The sequence below is a fragment of the Lichenostomus cassidix genome, chromosome 8 (genome assembly GCF_008360975.1).
Source record: "Lichenostomus cassidix isolate B80296 chromosome 8, HeHo_3.0, whole genome shotgun sequence".
Taxonomy (NCBI): domain Eukaryota; kingdom Metazoa; phylum Chordata; class Aves; order Passeriformes; family Meliphagidae; genus Lichenostomus; species Lichenostomus cassidix.
Window position 1 is genome coordinate 13451197 of NC_139489.1, and position 15576 is coordinate 13466772.

A 15576-nucleotide genomic window follows, 5' to 3' on the forward strand; every position below is an offset into this window, starting at 1 on the left:
CAGCTGCTCTCTGCTAACTAATGTAAAAGCCGTGTCGCGGGGAATAAACAAAAAGGGGCGATGTTTTTGACTGACCGCCAGCGGGGCTTGCGGAGGTCCCGTTATTGATAAAGCTTAAGGAGGAGCTCAGCGCTGCCCCGCTGCCCTCAGGCGCCGGGAGCTGGGCCTGCCCCGGGCCGTTCCAGGCGCTGCTGCACCGCTACACAACCCGCTGCCTTATTTCAGTCGTGTCTTAACCAGGAAACTATCAACCGCTGGTAACATTTTCCTATGTTGTTTTCCTTCGCGTTGCAGCTCCCGCAGCGCTTGGAAACACCCGGGGTGCCGCTGCACTACAGAGCCATTGCGGGTGCTGCGCTCGGCTCCGCGCTCGATGCGTTTGCTGCTGCCCAGGCAGAGGCTGGCTGGAGCGGCCACGATGAGCTCCGGGGGCCACAGGCTGCTCAGCAGGCTGCCCGTGCTGCCCCAGCCGCTCAAGGCCCCTCATTAAGGCCTACTAGCACCGCTGGTCTGAAACAAAGCAAATTGCTGCTGTTTGGCAGAGGAAGGGGTAAATGCTTCCACCTGCAGCACTACCTGGCGTTGGGCTACAGGTGCAGCCCGTAATCCACCCGCAGAGCACACACGCTGGTTCTGAGGAGCTGCAGCAAAGTGTAGCAGGATGTTTATTGAAGGTACTGATTCACACGTCATTAGGAACACAGGAGCACTTCAGGAAAGGTTGTCAGAAATACAAATATATTAAATAATGTCAGACGTAAACCACCATCTGGTCCACTTTTGTACATGCTAAATGTGTTTTTTCCCTAGATCTGTCCATAGGTATGGTTAATAGCCCTCTTTCTTTTGGCAGAGTGTTCTGTACAGACTGACCTGGCCCAGCACTGGCATTTGAGAATAGAAATCATAATGCAGTTTATTAAAAAAAAGAGAGAAAAGACATGTGAATCTCCTATCTTAAAGCTTTGTTTGAGTCTGGCAAGCAAAGCTGAAAGCTGATCTTATCCTTATGGCCAAAAGCCGAATACAATGGAAGCCTCCTCCAATAAGAGAAAATTTACAGCTTTTATTAGGTGTTACAGATAACCATAGTATGCTTTAATAGTCAATGTATGGACCAAAAGAGATATACAATTAATGTGAACATACTGTATTACTGAACTAGTATTACAACAAAAATTAAAAATACCAAACCAAACCAAAAGACTTCTTTGATCTGGCTAATCTCAAGAGGATTTTTTAATGGTTAACAAATATTCTTGTTATATATTCTGCAGTTCTAGAGCTGAGGCACTACAGCACAGGCATCAAAAATCTCAACCAAATTCCCAGTTTTATATATCCTATGACTAAAACTTTTAAAAAAATTATTCCCATACAACTTCAATCTTAAATCTCTTAAGTCTCTTAAATTTGTCTTAAATTGCTGGATATCAAAAAACACTAACATACTTGCTCCTGAGGATAATTAGCCCCCAAATTATTTTTAAAGTATACCTGAAATACATTGATAATTTACAAACACATTTCAGGGTTAAATGATTTATAAGTACACAAGTCTTTGGTAAATAATAACTACTCTGTTCTTTACTCAGTTAAAAAACTTAATTAATTTTTAAATCTAGATTAACTGATTGGTTTAATAATTATTTCTATAATGAATAAGGCTCACATGGCACAATGCTGAGTGGGATGAATGGCTGTATGTAGCAAAACCTCAATGAGGTTTTCAGGCTACAAATCCTGTTAATACTAGGTTCCTGCTCTGGCTCATTTTGGTTTTGTGCTGTTCAGCCAGCCCCAGGAATCTAGACCTGAACGAGAGCTTTCTAATGGATTAAATTTCCAACATTTAAAGGTGTCAGCAATCTAGAAAATACTGTCCATTGCAAAGATACATTTTACAGTTGGTACTGGATTGCATGCTAAAAACTACAACAAAGCAATTAGTTTAAGTTTGAAATAATACATTACAGCTGGAGTACTTCCTAAAAATGTCTGCTTTACCACTTAAGCAGTGTAACAGAAAAACTATGCACTATGCATGCATGTGGAGCTGAGGATGACTGCTTGCTCCCAAAGGAAACCTAAAGGCACAGGATATAGGTAATGTGAGTGAAAACCTGGAAACAAACATTGGCTTCCATTTTATTATGAGAATCCAATTAGGAAGTGAATGCCTAAACTGATATTTTACTGTTTGTGTAGTAGATGCCTTTGCTTTGGCTAAAAGATACTACATCATGTCCTTTAAGAAAAATAGCAGCATTAAATAGATCTTGTCAATTTGGGGGAGAAATAAAAATATGTCTGATTTAGGTTTGGCTTGCAGAGCTTTGGGGTTTATTTTAAACAGGTCCAAGAACTGATCATATTATTTTTGATGACTGTTACAATTTTACTGTTCTACTAGATTTTTTAAATTATCTGCTTTGTTAAAGGATAAATTACATTTGAGACAATAAATAATATAGTTTACAATAAATAATTTTCAAGTCAAAGTATTTTACTTACAAAATAATGTAATACTGTAATAGAATCTTCAGGAACAGTTCCATTTTATATATTCTGCAGCAAAAATAACATTTCTAGTAGGAAGGAATTACTTATAAACCTAGCAAGATCTACACATTCACATGTGTGTGTAAACAACTTAACAAGGTTTATTATGTTCCCAGAAAAGCTATGCTTTTACAGTAGGTTTTCAGCTAGATTTTATCATAATATGATGGTAGGAAATATATAACAGTGCTTATGTTTAGCTCCATCACAAATTAAAAAAACAAAAAAGAAATTGAGTGCTATTATTTACAAGCAGCAATTTTCCTTTTACTTCACAGGTGACTGTATCTATGTGTGAACAAAATGTTAGGGCGAGGCATTCCAGATGAACTGCAGCTAAGTTTGGATGAGGATGGTTTCAGGATGAACAGTGAAGGTCTCGGCAATAAATACCTAGAAAGGATATGAAAAATACAGCGAAGTTTACAGACAAAGCAACATTCAAGAGCAAAAGAATTAGTTGTGAATGTGGCAGACTTTATAATCGTTGTATGCAGGAAACTCAGTACAGTAAATACTATTTATGAAACACAGAGTGCAATAGGCACAGGCTAACTCAGAAAAGGCATCTAAACTCTGTTGTATGAGGACCAAACATCTTTCCAGTCCTTTATGTTTCAAGCCATGAAATAAATAAACAATGGAATCCTGTATAAACAATAGAATCCTGTTTAATTTAAACTGGGCAAAAACTGCAAATGACATTAACCAGTTCTAAAAAGTTGGATTGTAAAAAAAAAATTATTAGAGACCAAAACAGATTTTCAGCTTTGGTTTCCAGCTCAAAGCTCTTCAATTTAGATTTTATACAGTCTTGAAAAATTTGACTTCTCATACATTTATTAAATTATACTCTGATATTTTTTTGCACCACATGATTTTATGGAGAAAAATATTACTAGTAGTGCAGATTCATTAAAAATCTAAGTGAAAAGTGAAATAGTATTGTGGTTCTCCCATTTCCAGAAAAGTAGTGCAATTTACAATTAAAATTACAACTGTGGGCTGTAATGAACAAGAGCATTTATTTCCATATGTGTCTTTCATTTCACAGATTCAGAATATCATGGTTAACTAGCACATTGCTGTATCCATGTGTATATGAAACATTCATGGAGAGTAATACAAAAACTGTAACTTTGATCAGTCAGAGTTGTCCTAACACGCCATTACTGACATTTAGGATATAGAGGGCTTCGATTCCTCTAGCCTGTGAAATTTATAAATAACTTCCATTCAGTACCCAAAGAAATACAGAAACTGGAGAAAGTTCTCTTGGACCATCCCTTTCATTGCATTCCAAATGCAAGCCTGTTAGCCGCAGTACATTAGAGTAATCTGATCAGTTTGAATAGTTTGTGGTTGGTCATGATGTAAAATTTTCTGCAGTATTAACAGTAAAGGCAATAAAAACTTAAAGGTTTTCTAGTCTTAGCTAATCGAAATGATTTTACCATATTCCTGCTATTGCTCAGTAGATGTTAATATTGAATATGATTGGTTTGTGGCTAACATACTTCTGCTTTTGCTGTGATCAAACAAATTCAGTTTCTGGTTGGCTTTAAATTATGTTAGAGTGTTTTAAGGTCCACATGTCAATAACACATGGATCCAGTGTTATTGGATATAACTAATAACTAATCTGAGATATATCAAGTAAGCAATTAAGTCATAAAACAAGTTTAACAGACAATAGATCAAAAATTTGTTTTTCACATGCTTAACTCACAAAGCCCTTCTATATAATAATATATGTAAGATACTTTATCTAAACAAAACATTTGTAATTTTATACATGCAATAATTAAAACAGTATAGAATTTGGAGCCTAAGTAATTTAAAACTGACGTTTAATTCTCCATCTATGACTGTTGAATTGCAAATTTTTGACTGCCACAGTTGGAGCATTCTCAGTAATCCCTGTACTGATAATATTATAACCCCTATTGTATCCACTTAGGGAACTAAACCAGCCAATGGTGAATCAGGTAAGTGCCAAATAATTCTTTTACTATATGATGCTGTTTTGCAAGGTTTGAAAATATATTTATGCTCCGTAAGATGGAATAATAAAATTTTCAATCTATAGGTTTTGGAAATCAACTTTGCAAAACTGTGCAATACAGTAAATCAGATGGCACTTACCTGACCCTTGGCTGGAGCTGTGCCCCTATAGCATCCCACTGCGAATGTAGCCAGAAGTATCTGACATGTTAGGATACCTCTAGGAATGCAAATCTGGAAACAGTGACTTTGAGGGATCTGAGAAGGGGAAGAAAGGAAATTTTCAGTTCACTTTATGGAAAGCCTTTGCTGCAGATATTTAGGCAGTAGGCAATCAAGAGTTTAAAAAAACTTCTTTCACACAGGATGTGTATGTCAAGTTTTCTTTTGGTAGCACCTGATGAGTGGGCTAGTGAGATTAGAATGACTGAAAGTCAAGATCAAGGGAAATGTTGGAGAGTTTGTTTTTTTCCTTAAATACAAAGTGAACCAGACATAAAGAAAACTTTAGTGGTAGCAACATGGACTGAAACCTGTTCTAGTACTATCCTTCATACTTATAATTTAGGAGGAAAATATTCAAATTTATACCTTGTATCATCCCAGTGGTAGCTCATTCCAGTTGGGGACCCTCTTGAATCTGATGAATGTTTGTAAACTACCAGCAGACAGTGTTTACAAAGCTGTACTATTCGTTGGCAACACTGCAGTTGCTCAGGAGTCACCACCTCTGAGCCTTTACTGAATATGGTTTCCCAAGAGCTCCTATTATGGAAAAAGAAACAAATTCATGTTCTCTGTCACAAATTGCAATCTAAGAGCTTTACTGCTTTATATCAGATTTAACAACAGAGGAACAAGAGAAAAAGCATGACCTGGCCTGTGTACAGGAAAGGTCTATACTATTTAACACAAATACTGGCAGATGCTGAGTCCAAAACACAAATTAAGAAGTTAATCTTTATATGGGAAATGTCCACTGCCATTTTTCACTTGGTTTGTTCCCTAAAGTGTTTATAGAGCCATTACTTAGGTTTAGCACATAAAGATTTACTGTCACGAAATTGTATATTTGTCTTACAACAGGAATAACAAAAACCACTTATTCTTTTTAACAGGCTACCACCTGAATGAAATTATGCTATTAAAGGATTAATAAAAGTAATAAATTATTACTAAATGTCTACACAGCATAATAATACTTTTATTGTAAGTATGTGATACTAAGAAACAAATATGAAATTTATTTACAGATTAGTATGGACTCTGCTTCCTTATCCAAAAAATCATATGAGGAGTCTTTCAGCTTAGTCAAATGCTGCTCATTATTTCCTCTAGTCACATGGAGTTGGTTATCTACAATTAAGTGCAACTTGCCAAGTACCTCTATAGAAAAATTCCTTATGTTTTCTTAAGAAGCCATTTTTCTTTGAAAAAAAAGCCACCAAACCCTACCACACTGATATAAACCAGGTGTGTTTCAGCACAGAAGACTACAATAAACAGTTCTTTGCATACACCTCAACACTCTTGTTAGTGCAAAATTCTGACCAAATTATGCATGATTCCATCTGCTTTAAAAGGCAACATGGTGCTTGTGAAGAGTTTTTTTGGTCAAAATTATAATCCAGTAGCACAGATGGTTTGTAAGCTTGAGGTTTTTTGTTTGTGTATGAAAAAAGCACTTCACAGAGTGAGGAAAATTTGCTGCATCTGGCTTCAACATAGCATCCAGGATGATTTAGCCTTGCCCACAGAGAGCAGCAGTAGATTTCACAATGCCAGGGTAGAAAGTTTGTCCTTAAAACAACATTAAAGAACCAGCAAGCTCCCTCCTGCCTAGTGAGATTTTTTTAAATTGGGCTGCATTTCACTGTGAGGGTGGTGAGACACTGGCACAGGTTGCCCAGGAATGTTGTGGATGCCCCAACCCTGACAGTGCGCAAAGCCAGGTTGGATAAGGCCTTGAGCAACCTGGTCTAGTGGAAGTGTCCCTGACCATGGATGGGCTAGCTGATCTTCAAGGTCCATTCCAAACCCTTAACATTGTATGAGTTGATGATTCTATGATTGGGATGGAAGTAAGACCATTAATGGCTAAAAGATGCGCTGTATGTATAGCTAACTAATTTGTCAGCCTGGCTCCTCTGTCTAGATGGTATGTTCCAGCTGAAAACATTCAGTCCTACAGAATTTTCATCGCAAACATAATTTTCAGTGAGGCAAGCTTTTCTTCTTTATTATTATTAATGTAATTGTTTAAGAAGTATCGTTTGTATACATCAAAACTGTTTAATTTCACCAACTGAATAATCATAGAATCATTTAGGTTGGAAATGACCTCTTAAGATCATTGAGTCATACTACTAGTTTTCTTTAATACATTTTTCTCAATTGTTTTCTGTGGCTAGCACAGGTCTTTCCCACGAGAACTTCTTCTGTGTTTTATAAAAAAAGATAAAGTTTGGATGTTGTTAGAACAGTGTCTCGAGATTTGGACAGTTCAGGCCTGGCCAATCAGGCCTAGGGGGAGGTTTCTGACTGACCAATCTGGGTGACCTCTGAAAAGCCTATATAGGTTGGATTCAAAATAATAAATCTCTCTTTTCTATGCTACGCTGAGAATCCGGGTTTTTCTTCTCTGCTAGTGGCTCAACAGCGACAGTTTTCTGTCTGGGAGCTGTCCACATGTATTTTTATATGCAAATTAATCCACTGTCCTCAGTCTTTCCTCATGAAGTCATATGATGGTTGGTAGAAAGTAGCAAGATGAAAGTCTAAGTATTACGTTCATTCAACAGATTCATACTACTACACATAATTATATTATAATTCAATCCATAAAACTCAGAAATCCTGTAGAAGAAACTTTCCTGATAAATTCCTTAGGTTCTGGACTCTGAAATCTGTGTAACCTTTCTACAGTTAAGAGACATTTTTTCAGTGACAAATAATATGTGGCCTGCTGAACTAGTGCTATATAGTTACCCTAGTAACAAAAGCTGAGATTTGGAAACATGCACACGAATTTTAATTTCAATTTTCATTCAAAATGTGCCTGTGAAATCTCCATGTGTTAGACAGATTCAGTTTATTCTCCATTATACTGCAATCAGCAGGGACCAGAGTTCGGTTTCCTAAGTTTAATTGCTTATGCTGTAACTTTAGCTTCTATACATTAGTAAGAAATCCCAGACTACTCACCAGATAAAAAAGAGTATTATACTTGATTGTGCAATATGGTCAATTATGTGTTATTCTTTTTATAACCATCTGAAGTCAAGTGCATCAACTAGTTTTCTCCGATTAGTTTTAATTGTTTATTTTACAGGAAAAGAAATGTAGCTTTATGTAACCATCTACATCTCCTTTTTTTCACAGAGATTTTCTTCATTCTTTCTTTTTACTAAAATAGCACATACTTAGGATCTAACCAGCAAAAGGAAACCTTAAGGCCATTAGCTCCACTCTTCTCCCAAGACATGTGTCTTGTGAAAAGTGAACATACTACACCCCTTAATATTCCACTTAGTAATCTTGTTTCTGAATCAGCACATTTATACCCCTTTCCCAACAAGTTTCTCCAAATTCCACACATGCCCTATGTTTATTCCAATGTGTTCTTTAAAATGGCACAATGAACTCTTAGGGAAGAGTGATGAGAAGTTGGCCTTTGCTACGGAGGTGCTGTCATCCATCCAAGAAGGATGTTTATAACTGAATAAACAACACACTGGCAAGGTGCAAACAGCCTTTTTGTTTTCTTCCATGAATTCTGTATTAAGTATATTACATGAAGAGAGATCACTACACATACTGGGCATTTATATGTTACTTCTACAGTATTTTTAGAATCTTTTACGTAACTCCTTACAAGGAAATAGATCTTTGTCAAAGAATAGCTCCACTTGCAATGTTTTATGACAACAAAAGAATTGAGCTTATACTCAAGACTTCACACACCTCTGCTAGCATGAAGAAAGGAAAAAAATTTAAAGACTCCTAACAGCTTACACAAAACCAAGCCTTCAGCAATGAGAAGATGATGGTAAAAAACCTGTTGATCTTTTGGGCCACTCAGATCCCTCTTCCTGTTATCCATTTTGTTGGGAAACAATTAACAAGGCTATTGTATGAGTTCTTTACATGTGACAAATGACTGTATGTGAACAACCTTGATTCCTTTGTACATACAATATCCAGCAGCATGCTAATTGTTGTAGTTCATTTTCAATACATCTCTTAGAACACCTTATGCAACCTAATCAAACCCCTTCCAATTCTTCATACATTTTATATACCAGCAGAGAAAATGTCCTTTTTTATGTGCAATATATTTTGTATTTAAAAATCCATATTCTTTTTTTATTAATAAATTGGTGGGTGGGAGGAATTGTTTTGTGCCCCTGATATGATCCCCCAATTCTATCTTTCTACCCATGCCTTTGATTTCAGGAATGTTGATCCTGAAGTGTAGTTTATTGAACTTACTTGTATGTCCAGATCTTTACTTCCCCATAGAAAACTCACATTTGCTACCCAAACCAAAAACATCTGCTTACTTGTGGGTGGACATTTCATATTCTGCATATACTTAAATTTCTACCAGTATGGGAAACAGTGAATGTAGTCAATCACAGAAATTTATTTGTAAATCACAGAAGTGACATTGCACTTGGCATGAGACATCAGCTGCAGTTGTGACTGAACTCTTCCCTTACGAGATATGACAGTGATTTCTGTTGATGGCAAGTCCACGTTTGACACAGTAGTCTGGCCTTAAAATCATGCACCATCCAGTAGAAGAGTTGACTTTCAAATACTTTCAAATATTATGTATTTTTCCTTATACTAGTATATTTGTAAATACATTAGTAAATGTTTGATTCCATTTCTGAAAAGGTTGACTTTGATTGCTAGAATTCTACTATATATCTTCAGATGCCTTTAAAACAAGTTCAATATATTACAGCATTCCTGTGAATGAATATGAGCAACAAAGTATGCCAGCATTGATTGTCATTGTGAAGTTATGAAGGAGACTAAGAAAAGAAAAATGGGCTTACCCTGAATTACAGAAACAGTTCCACAGGCCTTGACCATGGCTCCAAAGCAAGCGATTAAATACACGGTTAAAAAGACGGTAAAGATGTAAATTTTCAATGTCTGGAGCTTTCCAGACATGCTGTAGAACTGCACGAACACTTGTCCTGACTATATCCAAAACCTAGGAAAGAGCATTCCAAGGAAATCAAAGACATATTGCAAAACCCAAAGCCAGCTGATGGCTGATGCCCTGCACACATACAGATGACTACACAGCTATACATTCCTGCAGAGGTCTGTGGTTCATTTCTGTGCATTCATCAGCTAACTTTTGTGTTCTTTCTGTCAATAACATTTTGCAAAGGCAAATCCAAATATTTTATTTTTGCTACATAAGTTAATTTCTATTTTTTCAGTCTGTTCAATACTAGCTCATTTAAATGACAAGAGTAAAAAGAAAAAAAATGGACACAATTACAGACTAGAAGGAACCTAATTAACAACCCAAATATTATATATCTTCTTTTTCCTTTCCCTTTTAAAATGCCATCTATTTTTTAAAGAACTAAAACGTCCTGAAAAACTACTAACTTTCTTTGGTTTAATGTCTGTTTAAGCTCAGTGTTACCCTGGATCAAACCAGTGTAGTTTACCTGGCAGGAGACAGTGTAGTCAAATCAGTAAGAAAGAAAATAATCAGCAAGATATTTAAAATAAAAAACTTATCAACATACCATGGATTTATTACATACAGACAACATTTAAATGTAAGAGCATAAAGGCTGAGCTGCATTCAGTATATTGCTTAGACAGCTGCACATCCAACTTATCAGAGTCCTCATGGATACACCTCTGCACATCCCACTGAACTGGGGCACGGAAGGAAGATGGGATTCCTCGTGCCTGCTTTTAAATATCTGGATGTTCTCCTAAATCAGTCTTCTACGTTCCCTTCATAATCACTGGAGAGAATCAGGCTCCATAGTGTCTAGGATCCTGTCTATTGAAATACTATCAATAAGTCTGGGAATAGTCTTGTGACCAAAGTAGTATTTAGACCCCATATTGGCACCCTGAACATGTAAAATCTGTCCTACAAAAAAGCCTAATGTGGATGTAACTATTAAAAAAACCCAGTTAAATCAACATAATTTCATTTAAAGGAAACACACTCTCTGCCTCTTTTGCATAACAGCATCTTCCAAAAACCAATCAGACTCAAGTGGCTGGTAAACAGATGGAGGCATTTGCTGATTTGGTGTAAGATTTTGTAAATTAGAAGGTACAATGCTTTCCCTGGAAACTTTCAGGTATGTGTGACAAACTGATTCACATGGTGAATTGTGGCTCTCAAAAGGTGAAAGAGATTTAGTGGAACAGTAAAGTAGGGAAGCATGGTGTGGAATTGCAATTTTTAGGTCCTGCATAACAAACTGTTGTTTATAAATAGTCTGACAGGACACAGTGAAAGAAACAAAGCTTAAATAAACAAAATGCTTGCAATAGCACAAGGAAGCTGTGTAGTATGCCTAATGGGCAGAAAATCTATAGATACCTAATAATGACAGCCTTGATGTAATATGTTTTTTCTGTGTTATTTAAACTCTTTCTGAAGACCTAGGATTAGTCATGCACAGGTCTTGCACTAATTCCATGCACATAATAACCCACTGTAAATACAATACTGTCCTCTCTGTTGGGAATCCTTATGAATGCAGGTGTCTCATGCACTAAAATCCACGCCCACGGTCTCCTTCTCCCAAAGAGTGAGATAGAAAGAGTAAGATCTTAAAACCTAAGGGTGCTGATCTTTTTTAGTGATAGCAGGAGCTAAACCCAGGTTTTGGACTGCCCCATGCCTGTGGAACAGGTCCAGACTTCCAGACACTTCCTTAGCACCATTAGCCTTTTGTCTTCATGCTTCTCAAGCACTTTTCCTTGTGTCTCACCTGTCCAAGGCTTTCCCACACACATGGCCAATGTCTGTGGTCATCCACACCCATCTGAACCAACTTACTCCATAAATCACATAAGGATTGGTCATTCATTTCTTTGCAGTGTTACACTGACTAACAGTAATTTATCTCCCTGTGTGAAAAAGAACAATTCCACCCTGTATAGACTCTCTCACTAGTCCAAAAGACATAAGCTAAGAACAATGATGCCAATGTAGAGTTTTTTGTTTTACTGTAGCACCTGGAGTTGAAGAAAACTAAGAACTAAACATCTTAGAGCAAGCCACAGGCTGCCAGGTACTCTAGAAGAAAAATCTTTCTTGCTGTTTTTACTGTATTGGTATTGCCAATATGCCAGAGCAGGAAATGTTCAAGTTAATTGTCCTTAATTTGCAAACATGGCTTCAATCATCCATTTAAGAAAAGAGACAAGGCATTGCACAAGGGCTGGAACTTCATGAAACCTACATCTTCATTTTTCTAAGTTAATTTCCCCAGCTTGCCTTCATCTTTCTGTTTAATTTACATCATTTGCTTTAACAAAACAAATTATCTAGGTGTAACAGAACAAGATGTTATGAAAGAGCATATTCAAAACCTCTGGTAACCATCAAAACACTTTAAAAGAAATTAAGTAAAGTGATGCAACCTGAAGCAGTCATAACTCCTCCCATACAAAAGTCTCTTTTTCTTGCAAGTCTTAGAGGTTAAATTTCTTTTTAACACTAATTGATTTAATTGGTTTACTCTCAACTTGCTTCTGAATGTCTCCTGTAGCTGTGCTGTAATGCCAGAATATTACACACTACGAATATGAGCGTGAGTTTAATTTTTCTACATCGTGTTGAATAATTGTTAAGCAAATACAGCTGTCAGGGATGAACATTATGAAATGTAGTACATTGCCCAGATATTTTCTTCTTGTGTGATAGAATTTCCCAGTAAGAGTGAAGGGGACTGAGATTCTGTTTTGTAATTCACAAAGTTGAGAAAGGTACCTTTGAGACAGATTCCTTACTTGCATAAATATTCTCCACCTTGCTCACTTCTCCTTCACCCACCTCATTGGAATATAAAACATACTTCTTTCAAATCAACAAAAGACATTTGGCAGTCCTCAGCTGCAATGTCATTGTCAAAGTTAATCCGTTTTTATAAACTACCCTTCTAAGAATAACTATCTGATTGCTTGAAGGGATTGAGGTTAAAAGCAGTTTTAAAAAAAGGCAAATCATTTCCAGTGAAAGCAAAGATGAAGGGCTCACTAGTGCTTCAGGAATTATAAGTCTCCTAAAGTTGTAAAAGATGTCCTCGCAAGAAGAGCAAAAAGTCCACATTTCTGCTTGTGCAGTTTTTGTGAGTAACAACTTGGTACATCAATCCCTATCATCCTGACTTTGTACATGTGCCCTTGGTTTAACACGACTGCCAGTCAAATAGAGGGCAGAACCACCCTTTATTGGAGGCTTTCTGAAAAAATGCTTAAAGGAGAAAATGCTTTTACTTGGTAGGTCCATTTTTTATTCAACATGATCTATTCTAATACTGTGGGTCAAATACTCAAACAGCCAAGTGCAGTATCACTACCTCTAATGGAGTTTTAATATGCCTGGTCTGAAACTGCTGACTGGTGTAGCCCTTACTAATCAAATCTGCCAAGTGAATACACTTCTAAGAATGTTAGTTAAACTTAGGTGTTAAGCACTAATTATTTATTTGTTTGCTTTTCTTTCTGCAGATGAATTTTTTGAGAAATTGATTTTTAAATTTTAATCCAGAATAATTATGCCTCTCCAAATTTGGAGCAACACAGCAACATAATTTCCTACAACAGAATTAATGTTAGTAACAATATGTTAGTATCAATAACCAGTATTCTGGCATCTCAAGTCACTCCCAGCTGCTGCTAAACACGAGTAGAAACACTGCTATGCATCTACTTTAGATTACCTTCAGAAAATGAAATACGTCACTTACTTTTCGTTGCTTTGCTGAATCCAGTTTTACCAACCAAAAGGATGACACTTTTGTTTTATGATACTTCCAATTATCCATAATCTGTAGTCATCATAAAACACAAGATAAAAAATACACATGAAAAAAACTGAAAGCTGGTCTTTCATTCATGAGCATTTCTAATGCTTAAAAATGTGAGCATCTTAAAGACCACTGTGAGAAGAAGTTTTCTCTATAAGAAATAGGTAAATATTTGAAAATTTATGTGAGGCAACATTTGCAAATATCTGTGTGATGCTTCAGTTTAATCCTACCTTCTTTTCCACCTGATTCTGACAACCATACACTATACAAAGCAGTTAGAAAGTTGTCTTGACTGACTCAGCTCAGATTTCTTGAGAGTAAGAAAAGTTCAAGAAAGCATAACCGCTAACCGCTAATCTATTTAAATAGTGAGGAGTTTTGCTGTGTAAGGGACATTAGACATACCTGAAAATCATCCTTTCTATAAATAATCATATATGAACTGCAACACTCTCCTTTCACAATATCAAAGTGCTACCAAAATAGCTCCAGCTGCAAACATACATTTTTATTTTCATTTTGTTTTATCTTTCTATTCTACTCCAGACCTTTGACAAGTTCTGTCTCACTGGCAACCAACACACCAGTATTCTTTTTCCTCCGTGATGAGTTATTTCCCATCAGGAACCGGTCATGGCCAGACTAATATTAAGAGTTCTGCCCTAGGAAGGTGCTGATGCTGTGTGAGGAAGCACCACCAGATGGAGCATAGCACTTCCACTCATACAGCACTGAGCACACTCACATTTAATGAAGCATTTTAGTGCTGCTTCTAGCATGAGAAGCTCAGTATCTGCTGGTTATGAATGCCTTCTTCCAGCATCACCCAAATCAGCCATCATTACAGAAGAATTCCTTTGCATTCCAATGTAGCTGCAGAGATTACTAGAGACATAATCAACGTTCTGAAAGCTCACAGAGCTCAGGACATTTCTAGCCAGATAATAAATCAGATGGATTTTAACACACCATGGCCTGTGCTCACTACATCAGAACACAGGTGTTAATTTGAATCCTTTAATTTTTCTTTTAAACTGAGAATTTCTGTCTTCATTCTTTTCCATCCTGTTAGCTTCTTTGTATTAAATATTTACAAAGTATTCAGATGGCATGTAATTTCTGTTTATATATATTTATGGGGGTTTTATTGACCTTTAGTGGGGCATTGTTTCACAAGTGTTTGATACCAAACTACAAGGCTCAGGACAATGCTGGATGTGAGAAAGGCTGATTTGGTAGACTACAAGAGCTAAAAAGTGTGAGACTGGTGTTCTTGATGACCATCAAACCCCCATTCTGCCTGCAGCATACCATTCTGAGTTCTCTAGTGTGCCTGTCTGAGAGCAAGTTAAACAGGTCAGGATCTGTTTTAACAATATCAGATGAAATATGAATTGTAACATTCTTCTTGGCTTACTTAAAAGTTTGAACTTTCTCCACAATGAAAAACTGAATTTTCCTAACCTTTCTGATTATTTCTCATATATTTTATAAGGACATAGGAATGTTTTCAGTGCTGCTCTTGTAAGGTCAGAAAGTATGCAAAGCTCCAAGCCTTCAAAATCTTTTGAATTATCCTGAGCTCTGGAAATTTTAGGGCCATAGGAGCTAATGAATCATAGACTGAGCTTTTTACTTTCCTTCATTTCAGTAGCCTAAACAGTGTCTAGCCTGTTCTTCTTTCTTATTTATAGATACTTACATCTTCTATAATTAATTCAGATTCTTCATTTGTTTTTCCTGGGAACTTGATTCTCATGTCATTGATAAGGAGAAGAGTCTCTTTTGTCAAAGCAACTTCTTGCTCTTTTGTTTTCTGTTGCAGCAAAGACTCACTCTAAAAGCCAACACGAAGCAGAGGAAAACATTTCAAGCATGCCATTAAATCACTTTACAAAGATGTTTGCTTGACAAAAAAAATTCTAAATAGAGTGACATAATATATATTATTAAAGTGCATAGACATATT

The 15576-nt window shown here is 36.5% G+C and overlaps 1 protein-coding gene across 7 annotated transcripts in view; it reads right to left on the reverse strand.

The window, feature by feature from the left end:
• Positions 1-1046: 1046 nt before the first annotated feature.
• The window catches only part of TTLL7 (tubulin tyrosine ligase like 7), a 63361-nt gene continuing 48831 nt past the window's right edge, over positions 1047-15576 (reverse strand). For 5 of the 7 annotated variants that reach the window (XM_085067933.1, XM_085067927.1, XM_085067931.1 and 2 more), the window contains 5 exons: positions 15310-15444; positions 13545-13625; positions 9633-9793; positions 5158-5331; positions 1047-2955 (listed from right to left, as the gene is read on the reverse strand). In XM_085067933.1, coding sequence (XP_084924059.1) covers positions 2835-2955; positions 5158-5331; positions 9633-9793; positions 13545-13625; positions 15310-15444 — 672 coding nt within the window. In that variant the 3' untranslated portion in view covers positions 1047-2834. Of the gene's footprint in view, positions 2956-4707; positions 4825-5157; positions 5332-9632; positions 9794-13544; positions 13626-15309; positions 15445-15576 lie in introns of all 7 variants that reach the window. The other 2 variants (XR_014853736.1, XM_085067932.1) reach the window with 2 other exon arrangements.